Below are 23,540 nucleotides of genomic sequence, written 5' to 3' on the forward strand. Positions count from 1 at the left end.
GGTATCTATATATGTGTATGTAATTACATGAAGATAATTTGGTTAGAATACTTCATTATCATAGTTTTTTCATCGCAATAACAAAATTTGTTGTTGGGTTTATATTTTGTTGTTACCTCCGTACCTTTACGGAACTTTAAAAAATATCAATTTTTGTTTCTTTACATTATATTATAATTTCCTGCTTATTGTCTGCGGGTTTTGCGATTTTTCCCAACCAGAAGATGTCTAATGCGGGCTATCTGCCAATGTGGGCTATATTGTACTTTAAGTCGCTGTTTGCGAAAGGTAAAAAGACAAAAATACCTTCAAAATTGCTTTTACAATAATAACAATATTTGTAAACTCATACAATCAATTGAATTATGACTTTAATTTCAAGATTACATCAATATTCGATTCATTCTTTTCTTTAAAATCAATAATATAAATACACAATGACTAGGACGAGGAAAAACCAATGCATTTATCACTGACATTCGGACGGTAATACTCACCAGAAATTTATTGCATTTTACACTAACACAAATACTTAACATTTGTAAAACAACTTTTTTCGCACCTAATAAATTTCGCGATATTTTTTCATGAATGTGTGAATTGAAAATTGAAAAGAAAATACATTGAAATACCTTTTGATATCATAAAGAATATATCTATTTGCGATATACACTTTCATGGATTTATTTGATCGCGAAATGCGCGAAATAAAATCACATGCAAAAGGAAATAGTTTTACAAAATATTTATTTTAGCGGTTTATGTAACTTGCATTCTACAACATGATAACGCGTTTGACATTGTTTTTCTACAAATTATTACACTAGCTTAGTTAAATGACATTTTCATTAAAATCGGAGAAGAACTAAAGCGAGCACATTTTAGAAAAGACTGAGCTGTCTTAATTCAGAGAACTCCTTTAGATTGCTATTTTATCCAAATTAAGATAACATCAACATCAATAATCTGATGCAGAATTAACGGCATTGTTGATTTTTCAGGGGTTACTATCAATGTCGTTAAATCTAACACTGACCTATATCTTAGTATAACTTAATTTCTGTCATACCTACGGGTGTAATACTGGCTGGTCTAGGGCAATAAACTCATGCCGCCTGAGGCTGTGTTGCATGGCTACCCATGCAATAAAGCCTCGTGACGTCACGATGTCAACAAAATTTCTATTACCTCGGTAAAATTTTAACAATTTTTTCAAAACATTTACTGGTTTCACTATAAAAGATGCAAGCAACGGAATTTTTGTTAAAAATATCACATAAATTTCATGTAAAAAAATTGAATTTCAGCCGTGGATTTCTTCGAATTTATTTCAAAATGGCGGGATATTATAGTTGTAAAATTGAAATAAAACGTCGAGGTATGAAAGAAAAATACTCTTTCATAAGTGGATATAAAGGATAGGGATATTCTATCCTCGGGATCACAAAATGTTGCAAAACCCTCGGCAAGCCTCGGGTTTTACTGCATTTTGTGACCCTCGGGTAGAATATCCCTTTCCTTCATATCCACATATGAAAGAGTCTTATAGTATTTCAGGAGAAATAAACTGACCAATTAGAGGCATACAGAGACTTCCATTTAAGATCATATATAGAGAGCTACGCCTAACATCAATGTCACACAGTGTACCGTTATTTTATTTTTGTAATAAATTTACATTAATGGACCACACCACCTTCATTCAAAATATTCATTTTTAATATGATAGAATCCAGGGATGGATGGATAAAACGACAGCCATGATAGCCCATGGAATATCGAGGATGCGCTAGCGGTTATGCATTGGCTTAGCTACATTTCCCATGCAAATCTTAAACTCGTTAGAGCTAAAGCTAGAATACAGATCTTAGGTATGATACAGCTATCCAACGTATCTTACGTCACTGGTAGTATTTACGTTTATGGTAGAATTAAATACACTGGAAAATCAAGTTTGCAATCAATTGCTTTGATATAACTAGTATAAGGCCTTAACAGAGTTATCAAACACTGAAAACATTCAATTTTAGCATAATCTTAATTTAGCGTTTCGCAAAAAAAAAAAAAAATGTGTTGAATGAAATTAACGCTAAAATATTTTTCTGAATTATGATAACAGTTACTATTACATGCATGCGCCAATTCCATATTATGTATATCATATATGTTAAAAAATAGTTTTGAGATGAAATGCAATTGCGCCAAAATAAGAACATGTTCAGTATCTAATGTATCGTATAGAGTTAACATACATATTTTATTATGCAAACTTGTATGGATATAAATCAGTCTGATTAATTCCAGATATTCGATTACACTCAACTGGAACGCAGGGTATCGGAGAATGATCGAAGACCTAGTTTTCATCAGATTGGAACTTAAATAGAACTAACGCCACAATGTTATACTCAAGAAAACCGGTATGTGTTGATCTTAATCATGATGAAAATGCTAATGGACAGATCTACACTTACAACTAAGATAAATATCAACCCATATAGAAATAGCACACGAATTTCAGCTGTCTTATATATATCATGAGTTAATAATGTACCATCATTTAATATAGTACACATATCTCTGCCAAAACAGCTAGCGTTTTACTCCAGAGATGACACAAATTCAAGATTTAGCTATAGTGCAACTATCGTTCTAGATATGACTACCAATATTGCATGAAGTATATAGTGCATCGAAGTTTACGAAACAGACCAAAACCAATATGAAAAGGCAATATTTAATAACTTGGGTGGTTTGAAAGCATACCAAGAAATGAAGACGTTTTTGTGAAATTTTTCCTTTAGCGCACGTGCGTACGAGCGTCACAGTTTGGTCGTGGTCGTTGAAAGTGAAGTGTTGGTTGTTGTTGGTGTGCATCCGTTTTTCTCGGCAGTCACCACACCAAGTTTTCGCCACCCAGGTCTCCTCTCGGGTATACAGCTACAGAAAACTTCAATAAAAGTCTTTCGAAATTGAGTACTCATGCCGCAGTACAGGACGAAGTTGATTGCATTATTGCAAAGAGCTACTATGTCAAGAAGATCTCCCAACGGCATATAAACAGACTCAAAGAATCCTTCGATAGAGCTGCTTAATATTGTCAGAACGCCCTGTGGCAACTCTGTGATGAGAAAGAGCACGACCACCGCCAGAAGCATTAGGGTTGTTCTGTTGTGCTCGTTATGTTTGTCCGAATCGTCCTTCTTGCCTTGATTCTTTAGAGCCATCCGACGTTTGTAGGCGCGATGCATTGCGGTGATCAGAAGAAGTGTCAGTAACGTTAACATTATACATGGGACGAGTTTGATCAGAAGTGCCTGTGTCCAGTAATTCACCGAATTTATTGTAGCGAAAACTCCGTCTTTCCTCACTTCCAGCGAATAGATTGCTTCGCGGTTTCCGCCACAATCGTAAGTCGTAATTTCGTTTGACATGTAGTTAGGTATGCATATAATGATTGTGTACAATATAACGCACAATACTGCTCGCTTGGCCTTCTGTTGGTTGCAGTACAATGCTCCTTTTGTTGGAAACCAAATGAATATAAAACGGAATATGGCTAATTCTATAGTCAACCATATCGCAATCGTATGACACACGATGCTGAAACTTGCGTGGAACATAAGAAAACAAACCCATCCGTATCCTTTCGTCATTGGAAACGGAAGCATCGGGTCCTTCAAGATGTAGAAATGAATTGCGAACGGGAAATAGTCCAACATTGTGAATAGATCCGCCACGGCAAGCCATGTTAAAATATAATTTGTAGATGTGATCATTTTTTTACGGGTAAGTACGACAATATTCGCTGTGTTAGCCAACATCCCGAACAGACAAACGAACACACTAATGTAGCCATGCACCCTAGCGTAGTGAACACTGAACTCTTCCAGTGCAGTCTTTGCAGAGGAGTTAGATGCCATGAAATTGGGACAGTTGGACTCGGCAGATCCGTTCGTCAAATTCCAGACTTCAGTTGACATAATTTCAGTACTTCCAATCAATGTCAAGTTTGCATTGTAATTAATCATTGTCCTATTTTCGGTATAGTTCAGCATTGTCAGATTTTCACTGTAATTCATATCGAAGTCTATCTTATTTCAGTAAACAGAAGGTAGATACACTGTAAGGACCATTTTCCTGGAATGCATTTAAGAAATAAATCCTTTGGAATCGTAACGTGTATGTATAAATGTGTCTATGTAAATAGATGAGGATTCATTATGAATTGCACTCTGTAGGTATTGTAACGTACAGCGACTTTCTTTGAGAAGAAAGCCACTTTCGAACGGATTGTCTTGTCACATCCAAGCTATTGCATCATTAGAATTGCATCACATATCCGCTCTATTCCATTCGATCACAGCATCCACCAAGGTTGCATCGTCTCATCATCAAACCAAATGGCACCATTCCAGAATTAATGTACTCTTAAATGCTTCGTACATTGAACATCAGTCTGAGTAATAAGCCTGCAAAAATGAAAGAAAATCAAATAAACAAACAGCACGTTTCCTTATCTTTTCATCATAAAATACAAAAAATTGTCAATTATTAACATTCATCAAAAGTAACCTGAATATATAATTGAACATCTAACGTAAAATATTCCGGTCTAACGAAGTAATGAGTATTAAGATAAGCATTCTAATTTGCTAATTTTGCAATGAAATCGCACATGTTTTCTTTCTATAACAAGCATGATTAAACGATTTCTGGAGAGGGTTTGGTAAAATGTACCGCCTATCTGCTTGAGCAGCGCCTATATTACTGTCGGGGTTGGTGGTGGTGGTGGGGTGGGGATGGGGGAGGGGGTTGACTTCCCCACACCATTAACGCTACTCATTGAAACTGCCTCGAAACCCAGAGATAACTGACGGTATCCCGGGGATTCCGTAAAATGTTCACTGACAGGTTGTCTGATCAACCATAGCGAAGCGGTCGGTGCTTTTCTCTAATGCTTATCGTAAAGAAAACATGGAATTGGCATCAATGCTAATTGACCTGGAAGTGATGTGTATTATCGAAGTAACAACATACACACTCCCAAACAACAAGTATCATCTCGCATCAAGCCTATTTTATCTGATAAAAGAAAATGTGAGATAATGCAAACAGAATTTTACTTGTCTACTTGTGAAAGGAGAATAGTTCCTGCGAGATATAGTAGACTGCGTTGAATTGTGGAGTAGATAAATTTCTTGTATATGTATCATATCTGTGGATAACAGACAGACATCTACGTTAAAAGACGTTAAAATAAAATACCAAGAAAATAAAAACCTAAAAAACTCCGTCAGGCATAAACAGGGTTATATGTTTAGCTTTAGATATAAATGTCCACTTATTTCAATAAAATGAAACGTCCATGGCAAAACAATGCAAACGCTTTCATTCTTTTACACTACAGAAATAAAACATACACGGAAGCTGTTTTTTATTGTTTTGTTAAATATAGGAATTCATGAGTGTTCAGCAGCAATATTTTCGGGTTCGCGTTGTTGATGCAAATGAATACTGTAAACAAATTTTCTTTCGCGTGTTATTTAGTTTCGCGAATTTCGCGAACCAAGTAAATTCGTGAATTATTCGTGAGCGTATTTCCGCGTATTAACATGTACATAATTGATTTAGACATTTCAGGACATATCAGACATTTATTGAATCTGCGAATGTTAGGCTAATTTTCGCGAGCTTGTTTTTAATGGAAATTTAGTAGCCGCGAAAAAAAGTCGGTTTACAGTAAATGTTGTTTAGATAATTTGTACATCGAGAGCTCTTTCTCGCCCAGAAAATTATTAATTCTTTACGCCCTATTTCAGAAAAGTAACATTTATAACAAGATACTAATTTACGTTTTGATAAACATAAATGCTACTGAATAACTGTGCGATTATCATATCTGTTAAATTTGTATTAATTATATGAAATATCTTCAATAATTTCACAAACTCAAATTAATGAATTATAATTTTATATATCTAAATGAGTTCAACCACGAGCTATACCCACTTCAAAGTCTAATTAGCTTTAATTATGTTTTGTAAAAATATAAATGATTATTCTATGTGTATGTACAATTGTTTCGAAAACTGTTGACAAATTGTTCTATGACGATTGCATTAGAAAATAAATGGGTAAATTAGAGATATTGATGATTACCTTATCCAAAATTGCCCTTTAGTTAGACACAACCACTGACAAAAGAGATTATAATTTAGTAGGTATCAACCAAAATAAATGTTGCCGCCAGTAAAGGCGACTGGCAGCCCTAGAATACATGTCTTTTTTCTTTACAAGTGATATATCGCCTGTGTTGTAGATAATAAAAACCACGTGATCATTGACCACGTGACCTAGGTTTTCCCGATAATCATTGATCTTGTGAGCTTTTCATTTCTCTCTATCCATTGATTCACAACAACTTCTACAATTACGCTATAAAATAGTTGCAAGAGATTTTACGAGAAGCATCTACCGTTCTTAACGGAGACCCAGCCGAAGTGTAATCCTACTCCCACTGGCGGTTGATACTTACAGAGGATAACATCTACGGAGAGATATGTGTTTCTGCCTAAAATGTTTGTTTTACAACTTTAGATTTGCTAAGTAGATATACAGTTTTGATGTCAGTATCTACCATTGGTATCGCTTGTCTATAACTGTAAACCGCACGACCAAATGGAATGCAGTTCTCTTTTGATTGGAGAAAATGTTTCTTTTAAAACATATATTTTAGTTATTTTTATCCGAACTGAAGCATACCGCTCATTCAGTAAATAAGTAAAGCAAGTTTCTTTTGGCATCCGCCTGACCGACACATTAGTAAGAAATGGATGTATGTATGATCCAGTAGATATCATCAATACAGATTTTGTACTAATCTTTTATGTTTTCAACCCTAAAGACGCAAGTGAATCCGTCCGATTCTACGGTTTGGAACAGTCTATTATGAAATAATAGGTGGAAATTAGTAAGTTGCATACCCAGTGATATGGTCTTGTCATTACTAGATAAAGAAATCGTACATGTATATAAATAAATAAAAATAAATAAAAAGTAAATAATACATGACATATCAAGATTGATGTATCATGTTAGATGTTTTCAATATGTGATTGATAAATTTGTGCCATAAGAGATATGTTACTTCTGAATTGAATATTTCAAACACACTTCAGAAGAATAGTTTTTTCATCAAAGATATTGGTATTTTGTTAAAGATATATTTATTCGTTTGAAGTGAAACTAGAAGAGGGGTAATATGTATTTTATGTCTATGTAAATACAACACTGATACAATCGGAAAGTTAAAGAAAGATGAAAGCGCGCAATATTTTAAAAGCGAACAAAACATCACTCAATACCGCATAAAAGAGAGAGACAGAAATAAACCCGCTAAGATTGTCAACGTTTTTTTTTTTATACATGTTTTATATTTATGTACGTTTCATCAATTCAATTAGTATTCGGTAATTAAACATTCTGCCATCATATAACCCTCATTATATCAAATCAATTCTCACATGCTATACTTTAGCATATGTAATATAGACTACAGTGCTTTTCCTTAGCATAGCCGGGCAGGAAATCCATTGCGAAGTCATGAGTTAAAAATTACGTGATTTCCGGCTTTGGGGAAAGTACGACAAAAAGGCAGCATGCGCAATATTTGCAGCACATTTTGACGTAGAAATTAAATGTGGATGCTTCAGTTGTTATATGATGTAAATGATATGTTGAATATTTGTTCATATTCATTGTAAGAGATATAATATTTATCACCAATGCCTGCAAATACACTTTGTATATCATATAAAATGAACATTCATTTATTAAGATCATATTCTGTATTTGTTTATTACAGAGGTAACTGCCCTTTGGGGTAGATATTCATTGTGACGTCACGTATTTGCGAGCGTAACGTCATACATCTTAAAGAAAACAAATTGAGTTTTACTCGCAAAATAATGACGTCACAATGTATATTCTGTAATATACTGCAAAAAAACTAAATATGCAGTACATCTATCATATATAATACCCGGTGTGCAATACACATATCTACTTCAAGAGCCTTTTAAAAGTCTATGATTCTGGTTCATTCGTAAGCAAAGGTGAGTTAGTTAATTGCGCTTTACGGTAGTCAACGTATGTACATATCAAACTGGATGATTCAAACCGTATTGATTCAACGACATACCAATTCAAATGATATTGATTACTCATGGCTATGCATCATATTACATCGCAGCAATCTCCAGCGTGCTATTTAAAGCCATAAGAATACAATATACACAATATTCTGACTTTGATTAAGGTAATCGTACAACAGAAGTCTGAACTGATTAATGCACAGCTGCTGTGGCTCTTTATAAACAAACTACAATCGGTCATCAATAGCCGCTGGTAGGTTGAAGATCAAAACAAACTTTTTTAGAAGGTCAACGAGGGTATGCGATTCTACATGCTCGCAGGGCAAATCTTGATGGAGTGTTTCTATTGTAGTGTATATCTGCCATGTCTTTGATTTTTTTAGAAAACGTCAAAGACGGTCTTTTGTATATCAAACCTTACATGTTTTAAGGGTGAATAATTACGCAAATGTTTAATTTCGCGGTTTGCATGCATTTAACTTTCGCGGGGTATTATTTTCACGATAGATACTATGTCTTACTTTTGACAACAAATTTGATACATGTACATAATCTTACGCGATGGGGGTTAGAGGAATATTCACGATCAAGCGACGTTTGTGTAATTAGCGAAAATGTTCCCCTCGCGTAAATTTCTACGTTAACAGTATGCACCTACAGCAAGTTTGTATAGAAACTAAGTTCTAGTTCTTAAAAGTCAATAGTATACCGTTGTGATAAAAAGATGTGTTGGTTCTTTGTAATTAAGCACTTCGATTGAAAAACAGGAAAACTATAAATATAACAGATGTTCATTTGAATTTTTGAAGTCATTAAAACATTGAATGTCATTTTATTTAAATCTTGGTGTGTTGCATACATTGGGTGTTCTGATATACTGTAAACCGACTTTCTTTCGCGTGTACTAAATTTCGCGATTTCCATTTAAAAAAAAAACTTCGCAACTACTAACATTCGCGGATTTAAAAAATTGTCCTGAATTATAATTTCCTTGGTTCGCGAAATTCGCGAAAGTAAATCACACGCCAAAAAGGCTATTTACTGTATCTAATGTTGCGCCCTAGCCCTGAAATCTGGTGAAGGTATTAGTATGCCAGAGCCTAACTGCTTATGTAAATACTGGGAATTATCATGGGTTTAGTAGTAACATCAATGTACAGTAGAGTGGTGATGTAAAAATTCACTAATGAAATAAAAAAAGCAGTTTGAGTAGAGAATAATCTCTAGCATTTATGTGGGCCAAAGATGTTATATGAATATTAGGTTTATTCTTGATAACACTTTGTCCTTTTAAAGGGATACTGAGATACGATTGAATTGACATGGTGAATATATAAAAAAGAATTCAGGGACCAACAATATTTCTGTCAAACTTTTGAGTTAAACTGTCACTTAGTCAAAGCACACAGAACACCTCAAACGATCACAATATATGAAAATATGATTGAAACAAAGGAAGATATGTCGAATATTGCATAACAATTAAAAATGCAATAAAGCAGTCGATGAGTTATCGCCGAAGGCCGCTGGTTCTAGCTAGACTGTTTGTTAATCAGCAGAACACGATAAGTATTGTAACCTAAAATCCCTATAATTGTTGTCTATGTCTTGTGCCTATGTGGTAACCATAAACATAGTCTTCGTTGCCAACATAGTCACCAAATACATTGATAAACTGTCACCACTGTTTCACAATCAGCAATAACGCGATACATATTGTAACCTGAAATCTCTATAATTGGTGTGTATGTCTTTGGTGCCTTTGAAGTAACCATAGCCATTGTTGCATACATAGTCACCAGTTTTTGACAACCAACAGAAACACGATGCATTTTGTTACCCAAATTCCCTATAATTAGTGCCTATTTCGGTGTTGCCTTTGTGGAAACGAGAGACGTTGTCTTTGTTGCATACATTGTCACCACATACATTGATAAGCTGTCACCACTTTATAGATTATCATTGTATACGACAGACCACGCTCGATACATCTTTAATTAACAGCTCGTATAAACCATTGATTTGATCTTCTATTGACATAGTAATGTTTAATCAATTCGGAAACAAAATGTATTTTAACGCCGCGTCCAATATTTGACTGAGTGAATGAATCTAACTCGGCCATTAACTATGAAAAAAAAGTTTACATACATCAAGCAAACGCTGGTAAATGGACCGGAACACGTTTTCAACCATACCGGAGAACGTTCCAGACACACAAAGGGACACCGGAAACTCTTTTGCTTCATTTTATTACGCCCATCCATTACGTTTCAAACGAAAAAAGTATGTAACCATTTTAGCGCGGACAATCTGTAACCGTTTGAGCTTAAATATTTGGTTAGATAGTATTTGAACAGACATGGTCTTGATGCGTTTGTCCGCTCAGTGAGCAATTAGTTTAAATAGAAAAACTACAGAATTACAAAATCAATAGTAATCGATGGCGAATCAGCTATTTCCGGCTTTATGTCCAGACACATTTGGTGGTGTTATTTTCCGTACATTTTCGTTGTCATGTAAGTAGATGCGTTTAGATATTAATTAAAACGATCCGGTTTGAGTACAATCCCTTTAACTTTTACTGTAAAGTAAGTGTTCAAGCACTGTAACAAGAGACTGCTGACGCCAAAATCAAACAGGATGTCAATTAAGCTTTAAGCATTGAACAATGTATTTTTCTGATGATAAAGAAGAAACGATGGTTATAATGATATGATGGCTCCACCAGAAAACCTGTCTGAGCGACCACCTCTGTATAAAGACAACCTACGTTATATAACATTTTCTTTGAATTACGAACAGCTAGTTTCAATACAATTTGCCCTTTTTATAAAGATCATCTGGATATAAAGGTTTTTTTTCCTTTTGGTTTCTTTGCTGATTATTATAGACAGGTTTGCGCCACTTTTGTACAACAATATTAGATGCTGTCAACCAACTTAATTTCGCGATTTGCGTTTCAAAGCATTTTCGCGGAGATTAAGTTTCGCGCTTTTGGAATTGAATCAAAATCCTTCAATTTTGCAAGAATTGTGGAAGATATTAATTCTCGAAGATAAACTTTTGCGAATTCATCTTAATGGCAAACTTCGCGAAAACAAATAACAAGCGAAAGAAAGCTGGTTTACAGTTTACTTTAATAGGTGATATATCCTAGTATACTGTGGGTTGATAACTTAATCTTCAAGGTTTATATTAATCATAGTGCACGCTTTTATCTACTGTATAGCGGATGGCAGGGCGAGGGCGTTATTTTATTTATAGTTGAGGTTTTCCTGAAATCTGTGAATTCAAAAACACCAGCGAAATACTATGAATTTCACTACTGTATTTAGGAATCGGTTTACGGCGAAATTAAAACCCCGCGAATATGTTCCGTTGACGAAACTGCAAAATATGCGCCTCACGAATTAAAAGCGCTATACAGTATCCAAACAGTGTATATACTAAAGCTTATTTCAAAATGCGATATTGAAAATGTTAAAATTTATCGTTTTTATGTTCACAAACGGCATTTCTTTCTCACATTTCATCAATATTTCTGCATTTCAATTTCAAGTCATGGGTTGTTTTATTTGAAAGACAATAACATCTAGCTTTATATTGCTGACCTAGTTAGGGTATATAACTTTAAGACTATATAACGGAAACACGTTTATAGGCTCTTCGACCCATTCCTTTTCAATGAAATATTGTTGTAATGGATTGACCTAGTTAGTTTGTGAGTTTCAATAGAATATATCATTTCCATCAACTAATTTAAGAACGGTTGACGCTTGAGTTGTTTGTAATTTCCGAATACCATTTCCGATACTTGATTTGATCTCTTTTCGGTGTAGAATTTCCTTACTTCCATTCAATTAACAAGTATTTATCTTTCCTAGATCATTGACGAATCTTGAAAAGCAGGAAACAATCATTGCAGGTTTCATATTATTATGTATTTTGTTTCAACATTAGTAAGATACGCGTTGTGAAAAAAAACACGACGGTTTTATTAACCGAATTCCGCTTGCATGTCATTTATATATTCAGACATTTATAGCAATAATGGCCCATGGAAGGCATTTATATGTTCAATAATGTCATTTGAAATGTACAATGAAACAAATGATACAATGTAGACATCACCATCTAAACGTGACTACATTTAAAGCTCTATGCAAATCCAAGTTGTAATCATGCCGCTTTCGTGTTTGATGTTTTTAGGCTATGATATAATTGTACGAATCATGACTTTATATAGTCTTTATAAAAGATATAATGCAAATATACATTTTAGTCAAACCTGTCTATAAAGACCATTCAAGCTATAGAAGAGAGTGGTCTTTATAGTCAGGTGGCCTTTATACACAGGTCAAATTGTGTTGAAATTGATCATTTGGAAACCTAGACAAGTCTTTTTAAGCAGGAGGTCTTAATACACAGGTTGAATTGTGTTGAAATTGTTCATATGGGACAATAGAAAAGTGGTCTTATTAAGCAGGTGGTCTTTATACACAGGTTGAATTGTGTTGAAATTGTTCATATGGGACAATAGAAAAGTGGTCTTATTAAGCAGGTGGTCTTAATACACAGGTTGAATTGTGTTGAAGACCCTGGAAAAGTGGTTTTATTAAGCAGGTGGTCTTTATACAAAGGTGGTCGCTAAGACAGATTTTGCTGTTTATTTACTTCATTTTTCATTTTTTTTTTCATATGGAAATAGTTGATGTGATTCACTTGCTATGGTACATTTGTATGTCAAACATCCATTCTAAAATCCCATGTTTGTCTGAATGTTGTCTAAACAATACTCAGTACTTACGAAAGCAGACATACCATCAAAGGATAGCCCATAAGGAGTGTCTACTTAGTACACGTGTACCTGGTCATAGAAAAAATCGTTTACACTTAAGTGTAAAATCAATTGTAGTTTATGGAGATATTTGTGTAAATTGAATAGTACGTTTGTTTGTTGTTCAAATTGAACATACATATACGTTCGGTTGTTGTACATACGTTGTTTCGTTTATCTGGAGTACAATTCATCCTATTGTTTATGATGTTTATTGTGATTCTAACATAATTTGTCTATTATCATGTAATAATTTTAAACTCTATAAATATATTTTGATATATATTTTTGAAATTGGTAGTGTGTTCATCAATTTTCTGCTTTCAATTATTTGTCTATAATTAATCTTTATTTTAATCTTGTTTTGTATAAATCTTTATATATACATATACATTTTTTTTTATTGGTGGTGTATTCATCGATTTACTACTTTTAATTATTTGTCTATAATTAAATTTAATTTCAGTATTTTTTTGTATAATATCTCTCTTTATATCCATATCTTTGAAACTGGTGGTGCATTTATCAATTTTCTACCTCTTGTTTAACTCACAATATTGCTGTTGTGTTTATACTGGCTTCATGTGAGCAGACGTCAAGCTATTAAATGAGTCGGCCACATGAAAGCAACACGCGGTGTTTGCCAGTGGTTATTGAATAAGCCCTCAATAGTCCTATGAAATAAACATCTGACTGTGTTCAATCTAATAAAATGTACGTATATGAAGTATAAATGTCTTATTAATAAGAAATAGCATTAACATGAATGAATTTATTACACGTATGATCATAAAATGTTTAGGTATTTAGGAGAAGGGCCTTCTGCCGTCGCCAGAGGGGGCGATCATTTACATTACATTTGCCATAAGTCATTCGATAACTGCAAAAACATAAACGTCATAATTACAAACCGATGTTCCCCAAAGGAATTAAACTCTAACATAGTGTAGTCGGTGTATTGGTAAAAACACCGATACAGTCACTGTAATATAATGTTTATCTATACAAAATAGTTAAAGCGTCGGCTACCTAGTGAATTATGTTTTTGGGCGCGGTGTCCGAGTGGTTAAGTTTTCCTCTACGCCTTCACTTCTGGATTACGAGTTCGAAACCCACATGAAGCAGATGTTATGTATTCACCGTAGGTCGGTGGTTTTACTCCTTAAATAAAAGAATACAAAAACCTCAAAAAAACCTTTCCACATATGGTGATGACCTCTGTGGCGGAGTGGCTTAGGTATCTCTACACTCCGATACGAGCGCATCTTTAAATATTTTGGATATGGGTCAATGTAGACAATTTTTCTGTTATTTATACTAGGTCCGTTAGGCGCTGGCTTTCTGGAGGGAACTAGGGCTTTCGGCCACTCTTTAAAAATCTGTTGTTACGCCCTAGATAATATAAACCAGACTAAAAACATTACAAAGGATTATTAGTTTAAAATTCTATTAACAACAAGGGTCATTTACGTGCCGAGTTTGTTGGTTGAGTGGACAGTCGGAGTACCTGGAGAAAAACCATTAGCCAGCGGTAATTACTTGGCAATTTTCCCATATGGGATTCAAACACACGCGATGTACACTAATGTACACCAGTGTACGTGCCAGGTTTGTTGGTGGAAGAAAGCCGGAGTACCCAGAGAAAACCACCGAAAATGGGTCAGTACCTGGCAATTGCCCCACATGGGATTCAAACTCGCGTGTGGACCAATGTTACAAGTTTACTTGCACAGCAAACATAACAGTATTCGTGTGATTAAATGCAACAGACACATTTAATCTCACACACTCGTATTATGTATACAATTTCAGCATCGATTTCACCTCGAACATCAAATGAAAGCTGCACACTTTTATACTTGAATTCTATTATAATTTCAAGCTGATTGATACGTGAGCTTAATTGTTATCTGGAATCAGTCCATTAGCAGGAGAACCAAATCCCATTTCTGTGTACCTCATTCCGAGGCGATTTAATTCTCTATCTGCAATAAACAAGTGTATGTGTAATTTAAAATCCTGTTGCTATGCTCGATGAATTTGTTTCTCTGTCTACAATGTACAGCTGCATGTATTGTTTCTCATTCTGCTGATATATACGAAGAATCTATTTCGCTATCTACAATATACGTCAGATGTAATTTCAAATCCTGTTTCCATGTTATCAGAATTTATTTCTCCATCTGCAATAAACAGTTGTATGTGGAATTCTATTTCTAATTCCAATTCCTATTACCGAATAAAATGAAAATAGTTCCACAGTGGGAGATACGATATAATATCAATAACAAAATAGTCGGCGTGGGATAATTACAAAAGCATGTTTGCATGTAAATGCTCATTTATTCCAACTGTATATCGGCCTTGATCACATTTAATTTACTACTATGTATATCTATTACCTACATTCTGTCGTTATGTAATATTTTGTAATCTAAAGCAAATGAATGACTGATTAGCACTTCTCTGTGATAGACCACTACATCGTATACTCGCAAATCCAAAGATTATCCATTCAAGAAAATATACATCAATGGAAAACATTTCCCAAACGAATATTGATCTCAATTACGATGAAACGCGATAACCTCATTGAGCACATCTTTACCTACCATGTATTTATCGTCAAATAACATGATACCCTTACGGTCTACCCAATGTTGATGGGAATGCTAACCCAACGCCCATTATTTAAACGAGGTTTGTCCCTGAAGCGATTTACCTACAAACCCCTTCGCTAAAACGTAACAACTACTGTTGAGCTGGACTTTTCTGCTTCAAGTTGTAAGGTCGAAAGTTGATTTTAAACAAGACACCAAGTCATTCGAGGATAATGTCAACAGTGCTATTAAGGACGCAGAAACCAAGATATATCTGTATAGCAACTAGGGAATTACATCAACAGTCAAATGAAAAAAAAGTTGACCGGGTATGAATAACTGTTTTTCAGTGCTTGAATAATTTGAATATATAAGTCTGATAAACATATTTTGTATATCAGCTATGAATATTATGTGTTTTGTTTAAGGTTCAGCATGAATAGTTTTTATGTGAAACTAAATGATATGAAACTAAAATCTTACCTGAGTGTACCGTGAAAGGATTTATAATAAGAGTATTTATATACATTTTGTTATTACTCTATAATATAATCTAATAAGGTTTATACTTATGATTAAATCAAATCGAGTAAAGAGCAAGATTTATCGAGGGATTATTTTCTCTGAGATATCACTCCGCCGCTGCATTAATTAGCCAATCAGATGTTATGTTACAAACGCCGATATCATGTGTGCGTTAGGATGATAACTTATTTGTTAAGCCAATGAAAATGCTTATTAGACATCAAAGCAAGATTTAATAATAAGTACACAAGTGAGTGTTTTTATAAAGAATCAAGTATTGCCATAATTGTGAAAAATATCTTGTGGAAAATACGTTTCGTACTAGACCAAATAATTGGCAGCACGATGTACATATTGTATATGAAGAAACAATTTTATCGATTTCGATTTTAATCGTAGAGTCTCAGCCAACGAGACCACCGAAGTAAATACTCTGATTATTCCCTAAGTCCCAACTATCTGGTTTTTATTATCTTGTTTACGTAGTTTGTTCCGAACAAAAAAAATAAACAACACATTTTCTTCAATGGTTTGTAGTTACGAGCGTCATGTACATGTTCAGGTGTACTATTAAACATCCTCTTTGTTCCGGAGGCTCAAATTCCACAAAAAATAAATATGAACTAGATAAGCTGTATCACAAAACAATTCGAAGAATTATAAACCAAAGAAAAAACCCAATAATGAAAGTAAACATGCTCATATACAGGAAAGAAACATGTATTTTTACAATAGTGTTCTAAAAAATAAAATAAAATGTAAAAAAATCATGGATCAATGTATTTTAAAGGAGTAAGCATTCATATTGATGCTTTTCGTCTGAAAAACCTTTTCGATTAAAACATTGGTTAGAAAAAATATGTAATGAACAAGCTATAAAAACAACAATTAAAATTGTTAGATATTTTAAAAGAAATGTTGAATATGGTGTTCTTCATTTGTAGAAAAGCATTTACAACAGTCTTAACACAGACACAATTTACTGGTACTCACATTATGTACTTCGTTTGAACACATAAACTCCCGGCTTGGTAATAGTTTTAGTATAACTAGGCGTTATTTCAGTGAAAATATCAACCGAAAAATAGTCTTCTCCGGCAACTCTTTTTTAACCATAGACACATGAGGACAAGCTACGATAGTGAAAAATGCACCAAATATATTACCTTTGCAAGGTAATGCGTTCTACGTTCAAGCAATATAGAATACCCGATGGTACTAATTAAAGTCAAGCGTATGCTTCAGCGAGACATCGCGTTAGCAAGAGATATACATCAAAGGATTTTTTTACTGTGATGTACAAGCAAATATCACTATCAATCAGATACTCTTAAAGTAATATAATGTACATAAATTGTTATACAAGATGAATATAGTAACCTTTTTTCTAGCTTACTGAGCCGCTCAATGAGATAGCCCAAGGTAAGCAAGGTCTAGAATTTCAAACTAATTAAGACAGTCATTAGCTGTTTTATGTCAGGTTAGTCAGATCATCGTCACTGGTGACATGCTTCAGTGAAATAGCTCTATAAAAAGGACAAGTGGTCCACTATTATAAGGGGTCACCCTATACGAGTATACTGCAGTCTCCCAAAACACACCCGAATTTCACACACATACCAAATCGCATACATGGATGGCCGTTCTTAAATGACCCTAGCTACATGTTCAATAGGACGTTACTCTAACTAACATACCTGAACCAACTAAGCGATATGCTTGCTCTTACAAGGTCCCTAGTTGTCCGGGAATACAACATAATGCTTACTTATATTGTAAGATTGTCTTTATACTTTCTGGTACTGTCCTGATAGTTTATCATGATGGAAGGGTTTTGGTTTTATCAGTTTATCCTATTAACATCCAGGGTAATGAAAGGAATAATGGTGTTCGAACTCGAGACCCAAAGATAAAGGACACCGCGGCCCCTTATCATAATTAAAGACCGTATACGTGTTCTGGAAAGCAAAATTTTAGTTGGTCAGTACTTGTCAGTGTTACTGTACACCAACATATTTTCGTGGTGACTTTGTTTCCGCGTTTGTACGTCACAAGACTACTGCGCGACAATTTTTGTTACGATTTAGATTTGTATATGATAATATTCTAAACATTCAAATCATTTTACTTGGATTGATTTTTAATTTCGGGCGAAATAAGTATGTTTACAATATGAAATTATATTTATGACAAGTTGATCTTGTGGCAATTTCACACGGTTAAGAAATGACATAATGGCATTATCCGATAATGCGATAACCCGGAAGTCGATACCCTGAACAAAACACAGTCTGGACGAAATTATCAGGGAACAGATTTGACTAAGTTCACAATTCGGACAGGTTTAACTGGGAACGCAATTGTCCGGTTTATTGATAATTCACTTTATGAAGTATTGTGCCGTTATGTTCTATGACTTTTATTATATATTTATTTGCCGACAAATACTTACGAAAGCAAATACAGATGTAATTGAAATATGCCAGATTTTATACAAAGAACAAGGTCTTCCAACCCGTTTATATGATTACAATTTCAAAAGTTATTCTAAAGTTATTTCCATAAATGAATTAACAGATGTGAAACACAATATCTTTGTGAGAAACTGCAACAGGTGCTTCCAAGCAAAACCGTATCGCAGCGTTTCTCTTCGCTTCAGATGTAAACCTTTACATTCTTAGGTTTTTTTCTCGCACCTTTTCATTTCTTGGTCAGAAGCAAATACACTCGGAATCTGACCGTCTAAATATACCACACTAATATAGAGTCCAGACTAAAGCTTCTTGGTCTTCATTTTCGTTCAAAATATATGAAGGTCTTTCATATACAAACGTGTGAAAACTATAATAATTGTTCTTTGTCTGGATCCTATGATTGTTTTATATACTGTAGAATTCACTGTAGAATGTTGTGTGTAATTTACATTCACGAATTTCGCGATGGAAGAAATTTCGAAAATGATGTTATATAATAATAATAATAATAAGCTACAAATGTGTATATAAAGAATTAATATCAACATTGCCTATATTGAAATATAGTTTCATTCTATTCAAATATCCCCGAAAGAAATCTTCGCGAACTTAGTTTGAAATGGAAATCGCGAAATTAACGGTCCGCGAAAGAAAGTAAATTTAAAGTAGTTCTTATACTCTTAAGAGTAGATATTATAATAACCGAATATAGTGTTGTTGTAATATTAAAATGTAAAATTCAATCTTAATTCTTCAAAAGACAACGCCTAGTGTATATATAGACAGTTCTACAAATAACTCTTATAACACTATATATTCTGGACAATAGATGACAGGTATTAGAGATAAGAAATATATGTTAAAATCAAAATAGATTTAACTAAGGCAATATCCACCGAATTTGATAGACATGTCTGATGTCTTCTACAGAAAGTGCGCTTAATCTAGTACCTTTGGACAGCTCTCGCAACATATTCCCCTTGTTCTATTTTTCAAATTGTCTACGCTGCAGTTTGACACATTTTGAGTTAATACAAACCATACGATACGGGGATTTTCAAAATAATGGAAGGGTCTCGATGGACATTTATTTTCAACAGATTTTAAGTGTTACATTCTTTCTTTTAAAAAAATGGTGAATGATTTATAGTAACATTAACGGCGTATGATAACCTGCCGAAGTGAATGAAATTTGATTCCTGTCAGAATGTTGATCGCATCTCGTTCTTTTATCTATCATCAGACATACTGAAGAAGCATGAGAGGTTTTAGACAGAAAAAAAACGACAAAAAACACCACTGCTTTAACCACTTTGCAGTTTTAAAAACTTTAAATTTCCATCCGTGACGAGATCTCCCTCGTTTACCTAGATTTGTCTATTTCTCTACAGGTTTTCTTAATAAATGTTTTCTAATTCAATTATTTCTAAGCATAAAAAGTAGAACTTAAATAATACCGCAACCTAATTAAAGTTACATTAATATCAATACCACATTCAAGGTGGATTTAAAGTAAATGCAATAATCATTAATTAATATTTAATATACTCACCTATATATCGTTTCCATTACTTTTTGTCGTACATTATATTAATAAGAGTATTAATGACCAAAATATAATACCGAATTCGCTATGTAATGATCGAAGTCTTCCTTTCCATGATAAACGGACTGCGATAATAAGTTACAGACTCTACGCCAGCATATTACGTTAAATATGTGACTGAAGCTAAAAAAACTTACAGAAGATAAATTTTGTGAACTACTGAACATTTAGTTGATGATATGAATTACAAACTGAATTGAATAGTAAATGTGTTCTGTTACTGCCACTAGAGGTTTATCTGTGAGAATAAAAAGTATCCTTCTGGTGGTTTGTATTTTTATCGCCATAATCATATCAACCCTTTAGAACGTTTGGAAACGTATTACACATTCTTCACTGCCAGATGCGTGTCTCGATCGTATTCCCATTACAACCGGATGCGTGTCTCGGTCGTAATGCCATAACTTAATGTCTTGCTAATATAACGTGTTATATAAACCATATCATCTTGCCTGCACCATACTGTAAAACAATCTACGTTCGCGGCGTTTAAACATTATTTTATTCATATAATAATACATATAATACAGTAAATAAACACATTTCGGGATCGGAAAACAAGCTTAATTTAGCGTTATCAAATCTATCAACAACATTTTCAGCGTGAATCTAGTTTCGCGATACACATTACATGTATTTATTTTTAATTAATCCAAATAAAAAGGTTAGGATTTTGGTAGAGGCGCACCAAAAAACATAGACACTAGGTTGTGTTAATTATTTAGATGCTGGTACAGTGTATCAAGGAAAATATTTCTATTATCGCCTGCGATATTCGCTAAAAATAATCGCACTCGAAAATAAGCTGGATTACAGTAAGTCTGTGAATGAGAAAGCGCTTGTACTGTGCTGTAACATCTGTTCTAACTACCGCTGTAGTATTGACGATTTTCAGTTCTAATCAATATATTCGATTTTGTATTATGGTTTTACTATTCTTTGTTCTCTTAGCACCTTCTAACAATATAATAGCATTGTCTTAAATATTTTCTGGGCAATTTTGTTTCATAATTGCCTTAACTGAAAGAAATCCTTGTATTAAGAATTCTTCATAGGAAAGCAATACTTGAGGTAAGGGAAACTCCTTAGGTTAAGGAGTCTTCCTTAAAACCAGTTAATTTAAAGGGATTTCTTAGAGTTAAGAAATGTTCGTGAAACTGGGCCCTGTTCGATAGGTTGATATTGTGATACAAAAAGGTTTCATGAAAATGGTCCCAGAACATACAATACAGTTTAGCGTGTGAGAATAGATAGTGAGTGTATCATCCGAATAGACATTTCACAGAGTGTCCCTGAAGATTCATAAACTGTCCATGACTTTTGCGATTATGACATTGAGTATCAAATCCAGAGAACATCATTTATTCATTTGATGTTACTACTCTTACGCTCAAAATAGGTTTCAAACCCCATTCAATACAAAACAAACCGCCCTCATTTTATTAAATAGCTTAGCAATTATAACATAAATGTTTGATTTCCCTGTGTGTATATAAATACGAACTAGGATAAAAAGGCAGTGTTAATTACTCTATTTCGGCTAGTAATAGCTTAAGCGTGCTGATACTATCCCTACCATAACACCAATTAGCTAAAAGAAACATTTAATAACGGTTTGATTCCTATTAATAAAAAAGATAAAGAGAGGCGAACCAATCCCAGACGGCTTGTACCGTTCGCTCCCCACTGATTTCTGATAGTGAGCTCTACACAGAAACACGAGTGTTTTATAGAGATTAACATGGTAAAGACTTGTATCTGTAAACCATATCGTTCCATATTCAAGCCACAGGAAGAATTAATACAGCACATTAAATGGTAATGACGAGACCTAAATATACCAAGCGCACAACGGCTAATAATTACCCATACGCCATTGTTATGTGATATATGGAGTCTGGTTTAGTTTACGTAGCATTACTAATTAAAACTCATTATATCGTTAAATTACAACATCGGATCTCATATGAGATAATAATGAACAACCACAGTTGTTACTTCATTAGTTTTGCATGTTGCTGTGGAAACGACGATAAGATTTTGGGAAAAATTATGTCATACTATTTTCCATTATATGAGTAGCAATGGTCGTTCCATGCCATGTCATGTGCGAGGAAAGCTGGAGATCCCAAAGAAAACAAATCGACCATTAGGGTCCAATCATCTGGCAGCATAAGTATTACATTCGTAATTTCACAATAGAAAAAGGTAGTTTTACGAATATTGATAAAAATATATGTGAATTTATAACTTACCTTACAATGTTTCAAGTTAACAGAATCCCAATGCAACAAGCCAGTGGGGCACTGCTGTTCTGATAAAGCATCTATCAAATGTATTGAAGCATGCTTACATTACATCTCTTTCTTTAACAACGTTGAAAATTCGAAATGAAAACGAGGTGGCGAGTTGCAGCTTTTAATACATACACAATACTCGCGTACTTCACCAATCCGGCGCCTCAGTATACCCGAGTCTCACTCAAGCTGCCTGTCAATCATTCATCGATCCCTAAGCCAATTAATTTGAGCTCGCTAAAACACTAGTATGTAATACAATCATGTTGCTGTTGTGGGAGGCTGTCGACGTAGCATCACGCGCCAGCACGTGCTTCCGTCAGCAGTTTTAATTACAGGTTTAATTGCCAGACGTTTTCAACTGACCATTCCTGTAATATTCAACCATAATGGTTGTTATGTATCAAACATATCATTGTGTATCCACACACACAGCAGAAGCCTCACAGCGTATCTACGATATTGACAGACCGCGTGCGAACGTGCTCCGTCTGCTGTCAATGCGCACGTGCCACTGGCTAATCAAAAGGGGAACGGTTTATAGCCTTTGCACGGAGTATTCATATCTTATAGATATTGCCTAAGGCAAATTACAAAAGTGATGCCCTAGAACTGTGACGCTACGACGTCAATGTATTGGAAAATATTCGAGTCTACATTTCCTCGGTTTATGTTTGTTGCTAATTTATCCAATATAAGAATTATCAGGAAAACGAGTCTTCATTTCCTTCTTCATTTCGTTCTATTTTGTAACACATTGTAAACAAATAGGATGAGAATAGTTCCTTCCTATCTTGCTTCAGCGATAGCTAATACCTAGTCCATTTTTGAAATGCAAATGAAAAACTGCCAAAGCCACCGAAATGTTAACGTTCATGTTACTTAATCGCTTGAAATTCATCTAATTTTCCCAAACAACAGGTGAACATATATGTATATAGTTGCATTCCTGTTGTACATTTGCTCTGTAACATTACCTAAGGATTTTTGCGTTTGGTTTTGTATGAACGTTATTGTGATGCGCAGGAATACATGTACCTTC

At 34.2% G+C, this 23,540-nt stretch overlaps 1 protein-coding gene across 1 annotated transcript; it reads right to left on the bottom strand.

The window, feature by feature from the left end:
• Positions 1 to 354: 354 nt before the first annotated feature.
• LOC138335497 (G-protein coupled receptor dmsr-1-like) lies at positions 355 to 22,950 on the bottom strand. The gene is made up of 2 exons (XM_069284611.1): positions 22,457 to 22,950; positions 355 to 4,472 (listed from the first exon to the last, which is right to left on the bottom strand). Exon 2 carries the CDS (start codon positions 4,080 to 4,082, stop codon positions 2,823 to 2,825), a length of 1,260 nt encoding a protein of 419 aa, XP_069140712.1. The 5' UTR covers positions 4,083 to 4,472; positions 22,457 to 22,950; the 3' UTR covers positions 355 to 2,822.
• Between the last annotated feature and the right edge of the window lie 590 nt (positions 22,951 to 23,540).

Source organism: Argopecten irradians, chromosome 11, assembly GCF_041381155.1.
Source record: "Argopecten irradians isolate NY chromosome 11, Ai_NY, whole genome shotgun sequence".
In the NCBI taxonomy this organism is placed as follows: domain Eukaryota; kingdom Metazoa; phylum Mollusca; class Bivalvia; order Pectinida; family Pectinidae; genus Argopecten; species Argopecten irradians.